Source organism: Desmodus rotundus, chromosome 5, assembly GCF_022682495.2.
Source record: "Desmodus rotundus isolate HL8 chromosome 5, HLdesRot8A.1, whole genome shotgun sequence".
NCBI lineage: Eukaryota > Metazoa > Chordata > Mammalia > Chiroptera > Phyllostomidae > Desmodus > Desmodus rotundus.
The window spans coordinates 1,201,320-1,222,508 of NC_071391.1; the positions used below are offsets into that span (position 1 = coordinate 1,201,320).

The 21,189-nt window shown below is 65.9% G+C and overlaps 2 protein-coding genes across 21 annotated transcripts in view; one reads left to right on the top strand and one right to left on the bottom strand.

Moving 5' to 3' along the window:
• Positions 1 to 21,189, top strand: part of LOC112317085 (troponin T, fast skeletal muscle) — a 51,509-nt gene that overhangs the window by 25,363 nt on the left and 4,957 nt on the right. For 4 of the 20 annotated variants that reach the window (XM_045183175.2, XM_045183176.2, XM_045183173.2 and 1 more), the window contains exons 4-11: positions 399 to 588; positions 869 to 961; positions 1,193 to 1,236; positions 1,396 to 1,477; positions 1,841 to 1,975; positions 2,302 to 2,379; positions 2,530 to 2,635; positions 6,088 to 6,524. In XM_045183175.2, coding sequence (XP_045039110.1) covers positions 399 to 588; positions 869 to 961; positions 1,193 to 1,236; positions 1,396 to 1,477; positions 1,841 to 1,975; positions 2,302 to 2,379; positions 2,530 to 2,622 — 715 coding nt within the window. In that variant the 3' untranslated portion in view covers positions 2,623 to 2,635; positions 6,088 to 6,524. Of the gene's footprint in view, positions 1 to 398; positions 589 to 868; positions 962 to 1,192; positions 1,237 to 1,395; positions 1,478 to 1,840; positions 1,976 to 2,301; positions 2,380 to 2,529; positions 2,636 to 6,087; positions 6,525 to 10,356; positions 10,500 to 13,416; positions 13,449 to 13,556; positions 13,571 to 14,035; positions 14,054 to 15,107; positions 15,126 to 15,268; positions 15,284 to 16,007; positions 16,029 to 16,250; positions 16,266 to 18,029; positions 18,066 to 18,669; positions 18,689 to 21,189 lie in introns of those variants that run through there. The other 16 variants (XM_045183178.2, XM_045183177.2, XM_053923991.1 and 13 more) reach the window with 12 other exon arrangements.
• Positions 3,621 to 5,123, bottom strand: PRR33 (proline rich 33). Its single transcript, XM_053925049.1, has one exon. The coding sequence runs from the start codon at positions 4,983 to 4,985 to the stop codon at positions 3,621 to 3,623; it is 1,365 nt and encodes a 454-aa protein (XP_053781024.1). The 5' UTR covers positions 4,986 to 5,123.

The window sequence follows — 21,189 nt, forward strand, 5'->3', positions numbered from 1 at the left end:
CACAGACCCCACCTCATTCCCACGCAACAGCCTCGTCCCTGAGGCCCACTCACCACCCACAGAGCAGGGCAGCCTCAGCCACAGGGACGGGCAGGACGTGAGGCGGGGCCGGTCCACAGGGCCTGGAGACCAGGTCCTGCCCCAGCCTGTGGGTGGCCCTCCATGAGGGGCGCGGGGGGGTAGGGGGTGCGGGGCGCATGAGTCCCAGGGACAGGGGCCAGCTGCCAGGTCCTGGCATCTACTTCCCCAAAGGCGCTAGGTCTCAGGGTTCCTCAGCACTCAAGGGGTCTGACTAAGCTCATCTTGCAGAGGGAGAACTGAGCCTAGGAAATGGGGAGGGACTTGGACAGGTCAACCGAAAGACCCTTGGTCAGGCTGTGTCCCTCTTCCTCCCACAGGCCTTGTGGGGACCAGGGCGGTGACGGTGACAAGCTGAGCCCTACCCGAACCCTCCTGGAGGGGCTGCATCTGCACCCTAGCTCAGAGCCCCTGGACAGGCCAGGGCCGGAGGGCACGGAGCCTGTGGGCCCCGAGGAGACCAGCCAGAGCAGCCTGGGCCCTGCAGAGGCAGGGGAGACGGAGGAGCAGGTGAAGGCAGTGTCCCCCGGGGTCTGGGCTGCGTCTCTTCCTGCTCCCTGCACGCCCTGTGTGCCTCATGGGACCCTCACTCATAGTCTGGTGGGGTTCGGGGACCCCGCATGCTCAGGCCCTGCTGCAGAGGATTCCAGAACCAAAGCACTTCAGGGCTGGGAAGGACCTGAGGCCTAGGGAGGTGACAGAGTTGCTCCAACAGGTCCCAGGTGGGGCAGGCGGGAAGCAAAGGGGGCAGTCATCTAGGTCCCAAAAGCTCAGATTTTTTTGTTCTTAGCCCCAGGAATGTCAGCAGCCCAGGACACCGAGTCCCTTGGTCCTGGAGGGGACCACAGAGCCCGGCTCGCCTCCCCTGAGCCCCAGAACCAAAGTAGGTCAAAACTCCAAGCCTGCTGCCTTTTCCTCTCTCCCAGCCCTGGAAGCAGCTCGAGCCAGCCCTGGATTAGGGAGCGCTCCTGCTCTTTCTCTGCCCCGCACCCGGGCCCCCGCCCTTCCCCACCCCTCCCCACATCCAGCACCAGAGGGGAGCAGCACCAGGGCAGGGACTGGGCCTAGGCCTTGCTCCGCTCTGAAGGCTCATGTCTCTGCCCACCCTGCCCAGCTCATCGACAGAACCGAGTCCCTGAGCCGCTCCATCAAGAAGAGGTATGTCCGATGGCCTTCCGGGCTAGGACCCAGGGCTGTCCAAGAGCAGGGAGGGGGTGGACACCTGGGGGCCTGAGAGGGCTCTCCGAGGCCTCATGGTGGGTGCAGAAGCCTAGTGAGGGGCACGGGTGTGACCCTTCTCCTACCCCCCGCCCCCAGTAACAGTGTGCAGAGGTCCCAGCCAGTCCTGCCCATCTCCAAGATCGACGAGAGGCTGGAGCATTACACCCAGGCCGTCGAGGTACACACAGCCTCCCCGCTTCCGCGGCTCTCTCCTCTGTGCAGCAGCTGTTCCCCACGCACCCCACACCCCCAAACCCGGCATCCTCCGTTCACCCACACCCCTCCAGCTCTGTGCTGGGAACAACAGCGGGGTGGCCGCGCCCGTCTCATGCTCCCACATCGCTGGGCTCCACAGAACCGGGTGCTTCGCAAGTGCAGTGGATGGAGGAGCGCCCCCACCCGGAACGCCCTGTGCTGCCCCATGTGGGGAATGCAGTGCCGAGGAGGCAGGGGCACCACGGCTGTCGTTGCGTGCTGGGGGCTCTCCCGTGGGCCTCTGATGGGTCCATCCAAGTGGCCGTGGGCTCTGTCTCCTCTGCAGACTGCTGGCCGGGCCCCCAAGTTAACTCGTCAGCCCTCCATCGAGTTGCCCAGCATGACTGTGGCGAGCACCAAGAGCCGGTGGGAGACGGGAGAGGTGCAGGCTCAGTCTGCAGTCAAGGGCCCCTCCTGCAAGGTAGGACCCTCCTGGGCCAGGCGGGGCTCCTAGGGGAGGTACGTGTGAGGCCCTGCAGCCATAAGTGTGGGCGGACAGAGCCCCAGGGTGTCTGCGGGAGCCGGGGTTCACCAGGCTGGCCCTGAGTATGGACGGCCATGTGGAGAAGGCTGCCGGGCCGAGGGAAGGTCTCTGTTGCTCCCTGCCCATCCCTGCCTCTCCCCTGCCCTCATACTCGGAGGCAGGCAGGCAGGTCCAGACCCCCCGCCAGGTGAGGCAGGACAGAAGGGCCCGAGGCTTGGAACCCCCAGGCTGCGGTCTGTAGCTGTCCCTCCTTCTGCCCCCAGGACATCGTAGCTGGGGACATGACCAAGAAGAAGCTCTGGGAACAGAAAGGAGACTCCAAGGCACCGACAACAGCTAAGGTAGAGTCTAAATGGGGTCCATGCAGGGAGCTCAGGCCCAGTAGGCAAAGCCCAGAGGGACCGTTCTCAGTGCATCTAAGGAGGGCTTCCTGGAGGCAGCACCGGTTCCCTTCTGCAGTGCTCATCTTTGTTCTCGGCCTCCTTCCCTAGCAGAGCACCCCATCTGGGAAGAGGTACAAATTCGTGGCCACTGGACATGGGAAGTATGAGAAGGTGCTGATGGATGAGGGCTCGGAGCCCTAGGCCTCCCCTCTCGGTGAGTCCAGGACAGCCGCCAGCATGGGTGGCATGGTGGCGTAGATTGGGCCTGCTCACCTGTGTTAGCAAAGGAGCCTGTGAGGGCCCGAGGGCCTGCCTCAGAGCCTGCCAGAACCCAGACCCCGCTGGGTGTTCCACCCCTGTAGGTCTGCCCCCGCTCCAACTTCCATCGGGACCCCTTCCTCCTGGGGCCTCCGCCCTGCTTGACCCTTCTCTGAGGAGGCAGTTCAAACCTCCCTCCTGGGAAGAAGCCACGGCATCCCAGCTGGGCCTCTCCGGCCACCGCAGGGCTGGCACTGGGGGATGTCGACAGGTCCATGCCACGGAACCCTGGGGGCTCAGGCCCCACCCGTGGCGGGCTGAGGGTCCAGCCCTCCTGTTCCGCTGGGGGCCTCTGTGGCCGCCTCCCCATCAGCTGGTGCAGAATCACAAATCGACCCCCTGCTGTGGTGACACTTTTATTTGTGGCCTGTGTCCCAGGATCCATGCACAGCGCCCGTTGTGTGCTGGGGTGGGTGAGGCAGCCGGCCCCCTCTGACTCTGCTTCCCCTCCCGAGTCCTGTCCAGGGCTGTGGCCTGCGGTCTCCCTGAGGACCTCTGTGTCCCTCCCCCACCGCCTCAGCATCCATGCCCACGGCGTCCGGGGGTGAGCCCGGCCCTCCCTCCCCCCAGCCCCCAGGCCTCTCTGGAGAGCCAGCAGACACCAGTGTGAGGTCAGCCCTGCCAGTGCCCTGCCTCATGGTGGCCCCTACACCCTGACCCCCCAAACACAGAAACAGCCACTTCCCTGACCCACCTGCTCCCGCCTCCCCTGGTCCTCACGCTCCTGGGCGCCGACCTGTCCCTCCTGACAGCCCAGCCACCACCAGGCTCCCTTGGCCTCCACTGCCCCTCCCAGGTCCATCGGGCCCCACTACCCTCTTCCGTGGCTGTGGCTCCTGCCCACCCCCCAGTCCCAAGCCCGGGGCTGCCCCAACTGCCGTTCAGTGGAGCCTCCAGCCGGCTGCTGTGCGGTTGAAGTTCCTGGGCTGGGGGCTCCTCTCCAGGACCACGGAGGGGGTCGTGGGAGGGGGCCGGGTGGCCGCCTCCTGCAGCTTCCGGGCATTAAAGCGAGGCCGGCACAGGTAGGGCAGGCGGCCGAGGCCAGGCCGGGCGCACACCCCATCCCTGGGCCCCACCGGGCTCCTGCGAGACTCGGCCACCGCCATGCGGTGCAGCACTGCGTCCCACAGCCCAGAGGCCCTGGAGGCGGGGGGCCGGGGGACCGGTCGGGGAGAAGGCTGGGGCACTGGGGTGGTGGGGGCCGTTACCCCCTGCTCCGGCCCCGGAAGCGGCAGCTCATTCACCTCGTCCATCAGCTGCTTCTTCAGGCGCATCCAGCCACTGAGCCGGGGCTTGGGTGCAGCTTTGGGGCCAGGGCAGGCGTCGGGTTCTGACAGCAAGGCCCCTTGGGGGGACAAGGCCCCTTGAAGGCTAGAGACCCACTCTGCCTCCGCAGCAGGGTCAGCCATGGGGGGCTCCTCCAGACGTTCAGCTTCAAGGGCCACAGGGGCCGGCCTGTGAGGCGAGGGTCCCGGCGAGCAACAGGTGGGGGCAATGGGCACCACGACCTGGGGCCTAACCTCTCTGGGCCCCAATGCCTGGGAGCCAGGGGGTGGCCTGGGCACAGGGGGAGCCTCAGGCCAGGGCCTGCCATCCTGGGCCCCAGTAGGAAGGGGGCGGATGTGGGCCACCGGGATGGAGGGCTGGGCTCCAGGGGGGCGAGGGGCTATGTCTCCGTCCTGGCCGCCAGGCGCCCCATCTGGGCCCCTCTGAGGGAGTTCAGGGGTCCCAGCCTGTGGGGATGGCCCCAGTGGGAGCTGTGCCTGGCTGGAGTGAGCAGCCCCAGCTGTGGGGGCTGAGACACGGGCAAAGCCACTGTGGGCCCAGGCGGGCTCTGGGGCCGGAGTTGAGACCTGGGACCCCAGGGCCCTGGAATGCGTGGCCAGGCTCCTGTGCTGGGTGAAGCTGAAGGAGAGCGTGGACTTCTGCAGCGGTGACATCACATGGTGGATGACCGGGGTGTGGGAGATGGCAGCCACCACGAGAGGGGCCTCAGCTGGGCGCGGGGCTGTGGGCTCTTGGTCGTGGCTGGCCTCGCTCACCGGGGACAGGGAGGTGCGGAATGTCCCCGGCGGGGCAGAGGGCCCGGCCCCTGGGGTCTTCTTCCGGGCTGCCTTCCTCAGCAGTCTCTGCAGACGCAGGTTGTCCTTCCCAGGCTTTGGGAGCAGGGGTGGCGGGGGTCCTGGGGACCCCGGGGGGCACAGGCCATCCGCGTTGGGGGGCACGGAAGCCACTGCGATGAGCATTGCTGCGGTGGGGAGGGACAGCCGTCAGCCAGCCCCCCACACCGTCCCGTCCCGGGAGAGGGGCACATGGATCCCCGGTGTCCATGAGGACCCCAGGCCCTGGGAGGCGCTGCTTCCCACTCCCTGGAGCGCTGGGCACCTGCCAGGCGCGTTCCAGGCGCGTCTGTCCGCGTCAGCAACCCTGTGTGGGCGGCCCCACCATCCCCGGGTGAGACGTGAGCCCGCAGAAGCCCGAGTCGCTGGTGGGTGATGGACGAGGGCTGGAACACAGCCGGGGCCAGGAGACCCACGGGCTGGCTCCAAGTGGGGGGCACGTGCTGGGCCGGGCGCCCGCCAGGGCAGGAAGCACTCCCGCCCGCAAACGTATGAGGGGCGCCGGGCCGTCGCCGGCCGACCACAGGCGCGGCGGCTGCGAGGCGGCAGCGAGGGCGGCAGCCAGGGGCTCGGGGGCCGGGGCTGCATCATCAGAGGTCGACTGGCCTGGAGGTGGGAGCAATTTTCGCTGAGCTCCACTAAAAGGATCTTCCCGCAGACCTCCTGGCTGGGGTGGTCCCGGCCAAGCTGCCCGCCCCGGTTTCTGGGCACCACGTGCCTGCAGGGACATTGACAAACGGTGTCTGGCTCGGCCTGTGGCTGCAGGGGTGGGGGAGGAGGGAGGCCCAGCCGCTGGCTGGGTGGGCAGGAGTGGATGGGCCTGGCGAGGGGCCCGAGGGGCTGCACTGGGGCTCCCTATGGGCTGCTGTCTGCCTCGGGGGGTGGGGTGGGGCAGGACCCCAGCCACCGCAGGAACCCCAGGTCTGTCTCTGGGGGGCTGATAGGCCCGCAGGTAGAGAGGTGAGGGGCGGCACTCATTCCACTGGCTTGACTGGCCCCCAAGCACAACCCGGGGTGCCAGGGCCCAGCCACAGGTAGCAGGCTCCCCAGGTGAGGACAGAGGCAGAGCCTCGGCCGCTGAGGCCTGGAGGCTGCTCCGGGTGGTGTGAGGGGTATGCAGGCAGGAACCCTCGGCCACCACCAGCCACCGGAGAGAGGCTGGGGGCTGGGAGGGCCAGGGCGCCTGCTTGGGACTGCGGCCTCACGCTGCCCCCACCCTGTGTTTCAGCGTCCTGAGGCCAGGCACAGGCTGCCATCTCCTGCCACACGCCCCCTCCATGCTCCCAGGGGGGGCGTCCACCCGATGCTCACCCCCACCCCGCCGAAGACACTGCTGCCCGTGGCTCACCTGGCTGCCCACGCCCCTCCACCAGCTGCCACTGCTGCCACCTGTGTCCCCACGCTCCCTCACCTGCCGGCTCTGTCACAGCCGGGGAGGGAAGGGGCTCTCCCTGATGCTTGGCTAAGGGAACTGTCCCTACAGAGGCCGAGCACTGCTGATGGGTGCAGACTGGGCAGAGACAGGGCGCCTGCCAGGCCTCACCCCCGTCGGGAGCCACTGAGGCCTGTGCGGGACGCTCAGGCCGGTGCCCGCCCCGCCCCTGCTTGCAGCCCCTCTTTGCGCACAATAAAGCTCTCTCCGCCCCCACGCGCTGGCCCTTCAGTGCTCACTCGATGGGGGATGGCAAGGGAGCGCCCGGCAGCGCAGCAAAGGCCACTCCCTGGCATGGAGTGGGCCCCAGGCCCTGGCCTTAGACACCGTCCCATCCACAGCTTCTGGGGTTCAACTCTGGGCTCTGAGGCGTGTGGTGACCTGGGTCAGGGTGCACATGGTGGGCAGGGTTCCGCCCTGCTCTTGCAGAATGTCTGCGAGGCCTCTTCCCTGCCCGGCCCGATGGGAACTTCAGGGCGCCCGAAACAGGGTGCGCTTCTGGCCTGCGCACCCCTGAGGACAAGCTCTGCCTCACTCAGGGAAGGTTCGGTGGATGGACAGATGGGTGAATGACGGATGGATGGAGAAAAAGAGGGAGGAAGAGAGGGAGGGAAACAGTGAATGTGAGAACGGACGTACAAAAAGGAACAGTTAGGTGGGTGGGTGGACGGACGGACAGATGGATGGGTGGGTAGATGGACAGATGGATGGACAGATGGACAGACAGACGGATGGAAGGATCTATAGAGGAATGAGAGGCAGGTGGGCAGGAAATAGTTTGTGAAGAGGAAATGGAGTCAGTGGAGAGGCAGGCAGATTAATGCCTGTTGCACAGGACATGGGTGGGCGGTGGGGGCGGGCAGTGGGCGGGGAAAAGATGGAGGGTGGGTGGATGGATGGAGGGCGGGTGGATGGATGGAGGGCGGGTGGATGATGAAGAGAGGGAGGGAGGGAGGGAGGGAAATAAGGAACAGGAGGATGGGCATACAAAAGCGAATGGGTGGGTGGACAAGTGGACACAGGTGTGAAGTGGAAGACAGGTGAGACCCCCTCCCCCAGCTCAGCCCCCTCTCGCCAGGCCTGCACACAGGTCTGACTTTGGACCCCGCCCCGCCCCCTAGCACCTGAGGAACCCCCCACAGACTGGCTCTGGGCCTCTGGCCTCTAGGGCCCAGCCCACTCAGAGCCTCCATTCTCTGAGGTCCCTGAGGTCGGATGCGCCGACCTCCCAAAACACAGAGTGACTTGACAGCCCAGAAGGGTTGGAACTTAAAAGGTCATGGCCACCTTTCTCACTCTGGCCTGCCTCTGCAGCAGTGTCTGGGGACATGGTGCTTCCTCCCTTCCCAGAGCAGGATGGAACACCGCTGCGGACAGCAGGACAGCAGGCAGAGGCAGTGAGCCGGGACCAGAGGGGAAAGCCAAGGGGCTGCGGGGGAGGGGGCGGTGAGAGGCAGGGGCAACAGCCACACGGCCCTGAATCCCCTACTGCTGCAGTGATGCAGGCCCTGGGGTCAGCGCTTGCTCCCATGGAGGCCAAGAGGCTCAGAGGGCCCGCTGCCCAAGGGCAGGCAGGCACTGCCCCCTGCCATCTGCCCTCCTGCCAAAGAGGCCTTCCCCAGGACCCCTGCTGCCCTGCTCCGGGCCCCAGAGCGGCCCCCATGGGAGGCGGAGGAAGCCTGACCTACAGACCACCCAGGGTGTGTGGGACGCGCACAGGGCCGAGAATGAGCCTCATTGCAGCTTCTCCCGGGACCTGGCAGAGCCGGAGCCCCTGGGCCTGGGCAGGCTGGCACCGGCGGATGCCCAGGCCAACCCAGCACTCTCAGCAGATGGTCAAGCCGCACAGGGCCCTGCCACCCCCAGCGAAGCACACTGAGGGCCAGGCCATGATCAAGGGACCCCTGCCCTCCCCGTTATCCTGGGGGTCACCACCAAGGACAGCTGGAACCAAGGTGTTCAAGGAGGGGGAGTGGTGCCCCTCCCTGGCTCCACCGAGCCCTGCCAACGTTGGTAGCCCTTTCTACACTGTCCCCAGGATGGGGCCCTGCCTGCCGGCCGTCCTCAAACTCTTCCTGAGGTGAAGGCCAGGCCCCTGCCCCAGCCCTGCTGGGCTGTCCCATGTCTTCCTCCAGTGCCCCTCCAGGGCCCGGCCAAGGGCCCTGCTGTGCCCCTCTCGGTCCACCCCAACCTGGCGAGGTGGGGGACGGTGCAGATTACCTACCGTAGGCCCTCAGAGGCTGCCCAGCCGCCCGTCCGGCAATGCCCGCCGGTGCTGCCCTGCCGTGCCGCAGGCCTGGTGCCTGAGGGGAGGCCGCTGATGCCCAAAATAAAACCTGCCCGACCCTCTGACCTCAGCGCTGGTGCTCTGCCTCTGCCACTCACAGGGAAGCACCTGCCAGAGGCCATGGCGCTGAGCGGGCAGCCACCCTCCTCTGCTGGCGGAGACGGGCCACTGCAGGGCAGCCCCCAGAGCACCCTGGGCCCAGCAGGGGCTGGGGGTGCGGTGGCGGCTCCTGGGGCCACACAGTCTGAGTTGGACTGGGTCCAGGGGGCTTCCCAGGCCCTGCACCAGCTCAGCCTGCAGAAGTGGCCGGCTGCCTCCCGGCGCTGTCCCCCTAGGTGCCACTGCACCTGAGTGTCTGGGAGTCCTCGGGCCTCTGTCAGCAGAGCAAGGGGGACCAGCCCAAGAAGGCACCATGGGGGTGACAAGCAGGGCAGCCCCACGAGCCACTCAGCAGCCCTGCAAGGAGCCTGTTGGCAGAGAGTGGGTTGAACGTGGCCAAGGGTCAGGGCTGTGTGTGGCCCGTCAAACCCCTGCCCATCCGAGGTGGTGGGGACAGTGGCAGGCCGAGGAACTCCAGGTTCTGACCAGGAGTGTGGGGACGTCCCAGTCAGCTCTGGCCTTGGGGGCACGCAGAGGAGGTAGGCAGGGGAGGGGTTGCGTCTGCCTCCCCTGCTCTGTGACCATGGGCCCGTCCCTGCTTGTCTAGCGTCCTTGTGGCCTTATCTCCGCTTGTAGGGATTGGGTGAGGCACAACGAAAACCTTCCAGAAAGCTCTGAGGACCCAGAGTGGGCACAGAGCAAGGAGGAGCTGGGGCGTGTGAGCCTGCAGCTGGTCACCCTGACGTCCCTGACTGAGGCCCAGAGGGCAGGGGCCTCCTCTGAGTCTCTCAGGCCCAGCCCTGTTCCGGGTGCCAGCCCACCGGCTGCCATCCTGGACGAGGTCACTCCACAAAGCCCACCCTCTGCGCTGGGCCAGCCCCTCTGGGATCAGGGAGTCTGGAAGGTGTGGCCAGGCTGTTCTCACCCCACTCCATGCCTCGGTTTCCCTAATTTGAGGGGAAGAGCCATGGAGCTTGTGGCCTCACTGGACAGAATGCAGACCACTGGAGGTCCAAGCAAGACATCTGAAAAGAAAGGCAGGGTGGGAACCACAGGTGTGTGGCCAAGCCCACTGAGTGGGGAGAGAGGCCTGCAGGGTTGGGGCCCCCAAACTGGGAGCCCTGGGTGGCCAGCAGAGGGGTGCCCCTGGCCGTGCGAGGCACCAGCCCTGGGGGCAGATGCCAGACCCCAGGAGTTGGACTTCTTGCTCTTGCCCGAGTAGCCTGCCTGCCCCAACGTGTCTGGCTGGAGGACCCAGGCTGGCCTCGGTGTGCCCCATTCCACAGGGCACCCCATGCCCTGGCTCTTGCTCTGATAGGGCAGGCAGGTGGGCCGGGGATAAAGCGTGACTCAACCTGGCCGTGCAGCCCCCTTTCCTGGGCAAAGCACCCCCACGGCCCCTCAGACGGAGGGGCATCTGGGCAGGGGACCTGGGACACCTGCCCTGGAGACCCCCACAGCAGGCTGGCCCGAGGGAATCATGTACTGTGTCTCTGGGCCACCCAATACCTTCCTTCATCTTCCTCAACCACCAAGAATGTGCCCGCTGTTGCGGGGGGGTAAAAATAGAAGCTGACACTGCCCGGGGGGAGGAGGGCAGACCCGTCCCCCAGTCTCAGCTCCTTGGGCCTCCTCCTCAGCTATTCCTATACTTGGTAAGGGGCCCGCAAGGGCACAGCCCGGCCAGCCCGCCCTGGCCAGGGGGCTGCTGGGAAAGATCGGATGTCACTATAACATGAGGGTGTGTGCCCGGTGGGGGGGCAGTGCCTGAGCCGGTCCTGTCCACAGGGAGCTCCAGCCCTTTCTCCGGACTCGGCCGCAGGTGGGTATGGCCGCCAGCAACCGGCCTGGGGCTGGGCGGGGCCAGTCAGGCGTCGGCATCGAAGGCCCCTTCGGGCCGGGCCCTGGGTGCTGTGGGTCCTGGATGCTGTGCCCCAAGCATCTCAGTTCTAAGCATGGTGGCTGGGAGAACCCAGGGAGCTTTCCCGGGGGCTGGGGGCTGGCACTGCGGGCCGATGTTCTCTGGACATCCGAATGACAGGGATAGAGGCCGTCCCAAACCAGAGTACAGGGGCAGCGGAGGCCCAAGGAGGAAGGTGGGGCCTTCGGGAAGGTCCAGGGGTGCAAGGGCTGCCCCGAGGCTGGAGCGGGGAGAGCCGGGGCCTGCTGCCTGTACCTGCTGCAGCGCACTCAGCCCTGGGCCGCTCCCCGGGGCAGCCCGTGGCCACGGCCTCCCACGCCGCCGTTTGAACAGACGACGACCAAGGCGGGGGCTTGTCCTATTCACCCCAGGACGGTGCCTGGGCAGGGTGGGTAGGCCCCAGCGTCGAGGACAGGGGTGAACAGGGCTTGGGTGGCTGGGGGCGGAGGGGACAGGGCAGAGGAAAAAGGGTGCCAGAGCTCTGTCCCGCTGCCCAGGATGAGGAGTCCCACCCCTGTGGAGCCCGGAGCAGCACCACCCTGCGGGGCCTGCTCACCCACCTGCCCTTCCTAGCACCCCATAGGGTTGGGGCCCGGCTGTCCCTCCTGACGTTGCCCAGACCAGACACCCTCATGGCCCGCTCCCTCTCGGGTGCCCTCAGCCATCCTGGGAGGACATGGGCAAGGAGCCTCTGCCAGATGGGATGGGCCTGAGGAGGGGCACGGGGTCGGGGGCCCACAGCCAGGGACTGGCAGGGCCTCCTGCCTCCCCACCCCCACCCTGCTGCTAGTCACCTGGGAAGGAGGATGTGAGTCCCAAGGGAGGCTGAGCTCCCAGGCTGTGCTCCCTCTGGCCCCCCTGAGGGCAGGACACTGCAGGGATAGCTGGTTTCCCTCCCAGCTGTCAAAATGCCAGCCCCGCCCCCGAGTACTCCCCACCCGTGGCCCCTTCCTGATGGACAGGAGGTGGGGGGCACAGAGCAGCCCTGGAAGGGGGGGTGACTGTCAGCACTTCACTGGGTGGAGGAGCAGGGGCCTGGAGGGGCCTCAGTTTCCCCCCTTGGAGAGTGAGTCCTTGCTACATCACTTTGCAAGGGACCCCTAGGGGCGCCCTGCCTGGGGCTTTGGGAGCCTTCCTGGGTGCCCCTCCTATGCCTGCCCAAAAGGACCAAGGAGCTCGGGCTGGCCTGGGAGACCTGGAGGCGGATGGGGGGGCTGTCCTGGCCGAGACCTGAGCCGGCAGCTGCCTGGCAGCCCCCCTCCCACCGTCTTGGGTTTCTGGGCAGAGGAGTCTTGGCCTATTTGGGTGCCTATTTCTGGACACCTCAGCTGCCTCTGGCTCCTTAAAAATAACCCGCCCTGGGCTCAGGCCATGACCGCCCCCTCTCAAGGAGGCCAACAGGTGTTGGGCACTGCCAGGGGGAGAGGTGGGCACAGCAAGGGGAGGCCCAGGCACTCATCGGCCCTCCAGAGAAGGGCCCCAAGGGTGGGGTGGGAGGCCAGGGGAGCCGTGAGACCCCCACTGTAGACAAGGCCGGAGGCTGTAACTTGGGGGGCGGCAGAGTCCAGGAAGAGACTCGGGGGCGGGAAGGGCTTGGCGCCTGGAGGGGCCCTCGGAGCCGCCCCGGTTAATGGTGCGTGGAGCCTGAGCTGCTCTGGGAAAATCCACATTCCTGACCGAGGCTTTTCGAGGCCGCTCCCACCTTAGCGGTGCAACGCGGGTGCATTTTTCAGTGATGAACGCCTGTTTTTCTTACACGGCGCTCTCTGGGGGCGGGGGCGGGGGGCTGTAACTATTGTCTGCTTGTGAGCTACAACGTGTTGCCCTGAACCCGGTCGTTCGGAGCCCCCAGACGGCGATCATGCAGCCGCTCCGGGCGTTCCCAGGCCCCGGCCGCCTCGGCTGTGTGCGGTGGCCAGCTCACCGGAAAACAGTCCTCGAGCACGCTGGCCCAGTGCCGGCCGCACCTGGACACGTGCAGCCGGGGCACAGAGCTTCCCGCAGACGTTGACAAGTTCAAGAGCCTGGGAAAGCGGGCGGGGGCGGAGAGGGGCTGGTGGGATGGGGACATCCCGCTCAGTTCTGCAGAGCACATGTGTGGGGGACACATAGGGAAATAACCCCCATCTGTCCCTGTGAGCTCCGGGCTCATGCTGCTGCCTGGTGGGATGAGGGGCAGACAAGGGGCACAGCTGGTGCGCTCCTGTGGTTTGGGCAGAGGGGTCTGCAGAGGGCTGTGGGGACACGCAGGGGACCCCAGGGCTCTTGAAAGAGAACATGGGTCTTCGCAGGAATGCGTGGGTCAGAGGAGGCAGCTTGGAGCTCACAACAGGAACGTGGGCTCTCGTGGGGACGGTGGGGTGGGGAGGCCAGGGAGCCCCCACCTCGGCCCCAGGGCGGAGACCACCAAGAGCAGATGGGAGCCAGCCAGAGCAGGCCTTGCGCTGCGTCCAGGGCAGCCTGGACGGCCTCGCTGGCCCGGACACGCACCACCCTCCTCGGGGAGCACTTGGGAGAGCCTCGGTGGGGGCGGGGGCGGCGCCACAACCTCCCCACATCCCGTCCAGCTTGGGATTCCAAGCTTCGGGCTGGGGCCAGGGCAGGAAGGGGAGGGGCACATCTGAGTCTGGGGCCTGGGAGGAAAGCAGGGGGCCTCAAGGAGAGGCCCCACGTGTGGGAACGGGCCCGCCCAAGGCCAGAGACGTGGACCCCCACCCCATCCGCAGATGCCCCCTCACTGGCCCACCCCCTACCCGTCCCAACACCTCCTGATGGAGCCAACCCCTAACTCCGCTCTTGGCCTCCCCCGCCCCTCCAGGGAAAGCCCACCACGATGTCTGACGAGGAAGTGTGAGTAGCCGTCTGGGCCTGCCTGGGACCCCTGGGCCTCGGCTGGGTGTGTGAGAACCCCCTGAGCTGAGCGAAGACCCCCTTCCCTCTCTCTCTCCCCCCCCACAGTGACCAGGTAGAGGGTAAGTGTCGAGGCTCCTCCTTCTCTCCGCGTGGCCCTTTGGGGAGGCTCTCGTCCCACAGAGGACAGCGCGGCTCTCCTCGGGGACCCCTGGCTGGAAGCCCCAGCTTTGCCCCGTTTGGTGGGTGCTAGTGCAACCCCCCCTCTGAAAACGAGCTCCCCTCGCCTGCCGCTGTGCCCGAGGCCTCCTCGTTCTCGAAGGTCACATCGGAACCCTGCCCTGGAGTCCCCAGCCTGCACTGTGGGTTGTTGGGGGTGGCCTGGCCCCAGGGAGCTCTGGGCACCCTGACCACTGTCAGCTACCTCCCCATAGGACAGAGGTTCCTGGGGTCCCAGACACCCCCGAAAGCCAGTGTTGTGGCCCTTTCCTCTGGCGCCAGAGGCCTTCTTTGGGCCCACTCCCTTGCAGGCCGGCCCAGGTACAGCCCTGCTAACGCACTCCCACCCTTTCTTCTTTCCCAAGCAGAACAGTGTGAGGAGGAAGGTGAGTGTGCAGCCCCGGAGTCCCCACCCGGCCTCCCCCTGAATTTGACCTTTCTTGCCCGGTTCCATCCGCCTGGCCTCAGGCCCCTTGGGGCCTCCCGGAGCTCGACAATTAACCGTCCACCTTCCTCACCATTAATTCCCATTTGCCGTCATGGCCAACTTCCCATCTCCTTAACCGATTCATAGACAAACGCTCATTAATCATTCATTAATCCTTCATCCTCGTCGAGGCCCTGCCGTGTGCACTCAGCCCGGATTTGGTCATTAACACTTTCACCCTCATTAACGTGGGGGGCCCGGTGGGGCAGGCCCCACCTGTCTCTCTGTACCCCCTCCCCGGCGCCCTGTGTCACCTTGGGCCAGCCCCGCCCTCGCACCCGCCTGGTGTCCGTGGGAACCTCCCGGCCGTGCCCGGGCAGGCGCACCTGGGAACCGTGTGGAGAGGCGGTTCCCAGGCTCGGATGGCAGGCCCTCCGAACCTCTCGCACGCACCCTCACCCAGCAGGGCTGCCTGTGAGGCCTTCTGGGTGCTGTGCTTTGAAAATGTTTTGAAAACACTCGGCTCCCCTCACAACGTGAGCAAAATACTCCTTTTTCTGCCACAAAGGCGGGAAGACTTTGAGTGGGAACATGGTCCTGGGAAGGTGGTATGGCCATGTGGCCAGCGGGCTGGGTCCCCTGCACCGGGTCCCTCCAAGACACTCACAGGACCGCCGGCACCTCCAGGCAGACCTGGATGCCACCCAGCCCTTGCCGACTTTCTCCCAGGGCCTGTGTCTTCCTGCAACGCACGGATTTGCCCCTGTCCCCACATCTCATACCCACAGAGTGGGAGTCAGCCAGACCTCGGGGCCGGCGCCGGCGGCAGACCCCAGGCAGGGCCCAGGGGAGGCGGCTCTGCAGAGGCAGGGCTAAGGTCCGGGTCCCTGAGCCCCTGAGTCCAACAGCCACGCTCCCCATTCACACTGGCCCCCTTTCCCGGCTTCCCCCACTCGCCCACTGATGACTGCCCTTGTTCCTCTCTCCCTCCTGGACCTGCCACCCCGGCTCAGAGGAGGCCCAGGAGGAAGGTAAGTGAGCAGGCCCAGGGGCGTGGCCATACCCGCCCCCAGCCCTCGGCCCCACTGGCGCCCTGAGGATGTGCAGTGTGCCCCTGGCCTGACCCTGCCCTCTCTCCTCTTGCCCCCCACGCCCGGCGCCCCCCTGCCTGCAGAAGTCCATGAGGAAGGTATGAGTGCACAGGACTTCTGGTCCCCATGTGGGGCCCAGGGCCTGGCTGGAGCCCATGTGGGGGTGGAGGGTGAGGAACCAGACTCAGCGAGGCACCAGCCAGCCAAGGGGCCCCCACATGTGGCCCCAACATAACCCACTAACCTCGGCCAGTGCTTGACCAGACTGGGGTACCCTGAGGGCTCCCGGTGGGTCCCACAGGGGCCAGATGTGAGGTAAGACCTGGCCTCTGGATCCCTGAAAAGAGTCCTCCGCCCCGGGGGGTCACTGAGAGCCCCTGTGACCTTGGACCCCTTGGCTGGGTCAGAGCCCTGGCCCAGAGCTGGGCGAGTGGAGGGCCACGGAGAAGCAGCCTAGCCTCGGAGGGAGGTCATGGTGCCGCCTGCAGCCGGGCCCTGGCTCAGACGCCCTTCCAGGGCGGAGGGGAGATGGGATCCGGGCGCCCCCGCGCCCCGAGCCCCGTGTGTCACAACAAAAGCTAGAGCCAGGGCCCCACGCTGAGCCCTGCAGCCTCGGTCTCCCCGCGCGCGAGGCAGGGACGGCACTGGGGCGCGACAGCCCCCCGGGGCCGACACTGACCGTTACTGCTCGCCTCCCGCATGCTGCCCTCCGCCCGGCCCCTGACCCTCCCTCGTGGTGACCGGCTGTGCTCATTAACCTCGGACCCTTCCTCCTTTGACCTCTGACCCGCGCTCTTGCCTCACGCTCCGTGCCCTCCTTAGCCCACCAAGCTCACGAACCAGGTATGTGCCGTGACTTCAGTCCCCCGTGGCACGTGCGCCCACATGGCCGTGTGCGGGTCGGGCAGGAGCCCGGCCCAGAAGGAACCGAGGCGTGTGGCCCACGCACGGTGCGGCGCCGACCCTGCCTCTGCCTGGCACTGCCCCCCATCCCCCCCAGCCCCGTCCTCGCCTCCAAACCACAGCTCCTTTCTCCCTCTCTCCCCACATGTGCTGCTGCTGCAGAGGAGGTCCAAGAAGGTATGGCGCCCGTCCCAGGGCCGGAGCCCCGCTCCCCCTGTGCTCAGCCCTCCCTCCCCACCCCGCTGCCCGTGTGCCTCTCGCCCTGGTCCCATGGGCTGGGACAGAGTGGGGACAGGTTAGGCCTGGAGTGCTGGCTCAGGCAGGGCTGGCTGAGGGGGTGAAAGCCCCCCGGCAGGAAGTTGGGGGTGGCCACGCCTACTGGAAGGCCCTAGAGGGGTGCTGGCCTCGGGAGGCTGGTGTGGGGGCCTGCTTAGGGTGGAGTGGAGAGGAGCAGAGGAGAGGCTGAGCCCGGGAGAGCAGGCTGGAGAGGGGAAGTTGGGGGTGGGGATGAGGCGAAGCACGAAGTCGGGCTGAGGCCCAAGGCGGGGACGGCAGTACCCGACCAACCGGGGGCCTTGCGTGCGAATAAGCGGGCGACCCACCCATCGCTGGGGTCAAAGCCAGATGGGCCCCAGAGTGAGGGCTGGGCCCCACCGTGGGGAGGGAGCTGCGGGGCCAGGTCAGGGGCCCGTGCGGGCTTCCTCCTTAGTTCCCTCCACGCACATGATTCCTCCTGGCTGGGCCTGAGCCTCACACGCCACCCCGAAACTGTCCTGCCTTCCCTGAGCTCAGAGAGGCCACCAGCTGCGAGACAAAGGGGCTTCGGGTGGTGGCAGAGGCGTCTAGGGGACAGGCCTGTAGGAGCTGCTAGGTCACCAGGCCACCTGACCAGCCCTGAGGCAAACAGACAGACAGACAAACAGACAGGAGCCAGGGGTGCCAGGCCGCTGCCGCCTGCTGCCGGGGGCGCTTTGCCGCGTGGCTGCTCTCCCTCCAGCTCTCGGCCTGCCCCCCTCCCGTCCAGACCCCTGGGCCCCCCAGGTGCTTGCCCAGCCCGGCCCCCACAGAGAGCCAGGCACCCCGCAGCCCATCACTGTCCCTCACGAGCCCCCTGCCGACCCCTTGACCAGCTTTCTGCTCCTGGGCACCCACTGCACCCTCAGATTCCCGCCCCCAGCCCTGGCCCAGGGTGCTGACTGCAGGCCACTCCGGGCCCACATATGCCGGGCTGTTTGCTGGGCCCTGGCCACCCAAGTGGTCCAGGAGCTGGGCGCACACACAGGCCAGTGCAGTGAGGCCGGTCCCCCGACCCCACCCCCCGGGGGCCTGCTGGCCACGGCCAAGGGCAGAGAGAGGTCAGAGAGGGTTTCTCAACCGCACACTTCTGTCCTGTCAGTGCCAGCAAAGCCCCCCGTCAGGGCCAGAGGGCCCGGTGCCAGGTGCCGCAGCCCTGAGTGGCAGGGAGGAGTGGGCCCAGGCCCGTGGACCCCTGGGCTGGGACCACTAACACTTCCACAGGCCCCAGGCACTGACAGGCTTTCTTAACCTGGTTGCCCGAGACCCCCAGGACCGCCCACCTCCGGCACCAGGGCTGCGACCTTGGGGAGGGTCTCGGCTTTCCAAGGTGAACCCCACCGGCCCCAGAGGGAAGGCTCCAAGAAGCCAGTGGCTGGTCCCCCCAGGCTGCTGAGGGCCCTCCCTCCCTCCTGTACTCCCCCGGGCCCCCTGCCCCTCATGGCCACACCCACCTCCTGAGCCCCTTCCCCAGATGGCACTTCTCTGGCCCCCAGCTAAAGGCAAAGGTGAGGTCCCGGTCCACCCGCCCAGGAGGCAGCTGGTCCGGGCGCCTGTGTCCCCGAGTCCTACCCTCGCCCCGCTCCCGCCAACGCTGCCTGCAGCCTGGCTGGCTGGCTTTTCTCTTGCTTGTGTGCTTGTGCCCAGGAGACACGGCGGAGGTGGACAGGGAGGACGAGGAAGGTAAGGGCCACGCGTCCCTGCTCTGGTGCCCGTGATGGGGGGGAGGATGCGCTCTGCCGCCGCCCGCTCTCTGTCTCCCCGGCCCTCCATCCCCCTCCAGCCGAGGGACAGCGGGGGCTGCTTGGCATGGCCGTTGTACAGGGTCCACTGTGGGATTTCACGGGCGCTGTCCCTTCTGAGCTTCCGCAGGCCTAGGGGCTGGTCGTGGGGACGGGCCGGCAGACCCGGAGCCCAGGCAGCGGATGCTAATGGCCCCCTCCCCACCACCCCGCCTCCTTCCTTGTCCAGCTCTCTGGTCTGCCCTGTTCCCAAACCCCCACCCCAAGTCAGTCTCATCTTTGTTTGTCCCTTCTTCCTCCTCCTGTCCTGGCTGCCCCCCCAACCCTGAGCTTTCCACCTGGGACCCTATGGGCCCCGAGTGGGGACAACACCCTCTTGCCCTGGTGGGTCAGTGGGCTGGGTGGTAGGCTCAGCTGGAGAACAGGCCAGAGCCCAGCCAGCCCGCAGCGGGGAGGACCCTGGGGGCCTGTGGGCAGGAGTGGGCCCCCATCTCACATGGCTTCTCTCTCCTCTCTCTCCTGCTGGCCGGCACTGTGGTGACCAGAGGAGAAGCCGAGACCCAAGTGAGTGGTGGCCTGGGTGGGGCTGCGCTCAGGGCTCTGGGGGGGCCGGGGGGCATGGGGTGCGTGGGGGCAACGCCGAGGGTGCGGCTGGATGGGGGCTGAGGCCACCGAGGAAACCGGCCCCCTGCAGGACTGGGGGCCAGGTGCCCCAGAGGAAGCCTCTGCACTGGGGCTCGGTGGGAGAGGAGCTGGCACCCAGAACTCGGAGGGGAAGTGGCCACTGCTGCGCTCCTGTTTGGAGCTCACAACCCTAGATGCCTGCTGAAGGCGCTTTGTGAGAATGGCGTTACTGGGGGCAGCCGGTGCCGCCCCCCACAGGCGAGGACCGGACCCCGCCTCGGCACTCTATCCCCAGGGACAGACGGCCGGAGTCTGGAGGTCCAGTTAGGTGTGGCTCCGCCCTGGGTCACCCAGTGCAGGCGAGGGGGACCCCCTGCAGAAGAAGGCTACAGGCCAAAGCAGGAAGGGGGACCCGGAGCTGGGGGAGAAGGGGCAGAGAGAAAGAGAGAGAGGCCCCATAGCCCTCCACATGTCCTCTCTCAACCCCCTCATGCCCACCCTGTCTTGTGGGGTCTCCCAGGGCCTGAGATGGGAAAGAAACCCAAAAGTGGGGTGGCTGGCGGGACGTTCCGGCCCCCTAATTCCACTCTGGAGCAACAGCTAGACCAGACCCAGGCCCTGGGGCCCCCGAGCCCCTTGAGTTGGAGCCACAGCCCCGGCAGGAGGGCAGATCACAGTTGGGAGATTTCAGGGCTGTTGTTTGGATCCAGGAGTTCTGTCTCCCCCGGCTGAGATAAGCCCAGAAGCCCCCAGCTCGTAGTCTGGGGCTGGGCCCGGACGCCCCGCACATCCGTGCCTGCGTGTGCTGTGCACGGGGTGGAATCTTGGCAGCGCACCCGCCCGCGGGCTCCCCCCGCTCCCGGGCGGGCCAGGGGCTCCGGGTGGGGGGCCAGCACATTCCCGTCCCCACCACGTTATTTGTCAGCAATTTCAAGCGAAGCTGCCGGGTCACCAGATACTTTCTCCTTTTGAAAAAAATGTTTGTGTTTTCTTTATGAAAATAAAACACCTCATTAAAGAAAATTTGGAAAATACATAAAAGTCCCCTGTAGAAAAAAAAAATCATCTATAACTCCCACCCAGCCAGCCAGACTGCGGGAAAGAGGAGAAAGAAATGAAAAGGCCTATTTCTTCCTCCCCTTCCCATGCATCGGGCTCGGAAAAAAAGATTTAAACTCGGAGCTGTTTTTCAAACCCTGGACTGTCTATACAACCTTGAATTCTGCTTTTTAAAAATGTAGCACCATTCATAAGTATTTTTCCATGTTTTTACATAGTCTTCTTAAATATTTTGAATGGCCACATAATATTCCATCAATCGGACAAACCATAATTTTCCTAACCGTCGCTCTGGTGCAGGGCGTGCTGGCTTCCCCCAATATTTTACTATCATAAATAACGCCGGGTGGAAAGCATTTTCTGTCTTTCGGGTTGTTTCCCTAGGCTGCATTCCCAGAACTGGAATTAATGGGTCAAAGAGTATGAGCGCTCCCAAGGCTTTGGAGGCCCCTGCCAAAGGGCTTTCTGCGCGAGGCTTGCCAGCACGGTCTCCTACGTGGCCGCGAGCGGGTCTGCGCCCCACACCGCTGCGCCCTGGGAGCCGCGCTGATGGATGGGAAGGGGCCTCTCTGGGCTGCTTGCCTCGCATTCCTGCCGTTGCTGCAGGCGGGCCTCCCCCCCGGCTGGTGAACCGGCCCTCTTTCTTCTTTGAGAAGTGGTGGCTTATGGCCTCTGCCCATTTGTCTAAGGGAGGCAGCTCTCTGTTTTCTTAATCATCCGTTTGCATAAGGATATAAGTCTTCTCTGTATTTGCTGAAAATACTTTTCGACTCCGGGTTGGGTTTCTCCCCCCTCTTCAACTTCTGCCTCCCTCCACATACACGCCTTTCTCATCTGCGTGCACTTCATCCGGCCGTCACTCCCTCGGCGGGCCCTTCTGAGCTCAGAAAGTCTTTTCCCCGTCCAGCAGTTTGATCGATATTCGGTTCCACGTTCTTCTACGGCTTGTTTTAAAAAATCAGTGTTGTCGTTTTAACTCTTTGCTCCATCTGGAATGCATTGGGGAGGGGGAGGGGCGCTGCAGGCCTCACAGCCTCCGGAGTGGGGGCTTCCTTTCTTCTTCCAACGACTGCTTGCCGCCCAGCCCCCTTCCTCTGGGTCCCCAGAAGGGAAGATTGAAGTGGGGCCCCAGAAATGCCAGGGGTCAGGAGGGCCATTCCCAGCCACAGAGGCCATGCCTCCCATCCGACACCCGTGGCGTTTTGTTTATTTGTTTGAGGAAGACACCGAGGGTGCCCTTCCTGGACACCCAGGGGTGCCCTGGAGGTGTCCAGAGGTTGGCAAAACAGAGGGACACCAAGAGGTGGGACCTTCTCGAGGGGGTCAAGCCCCCCTGGGGACAGGTGGGGTTATGTATCTGATAAGAACGGAGGTCAGGCAAT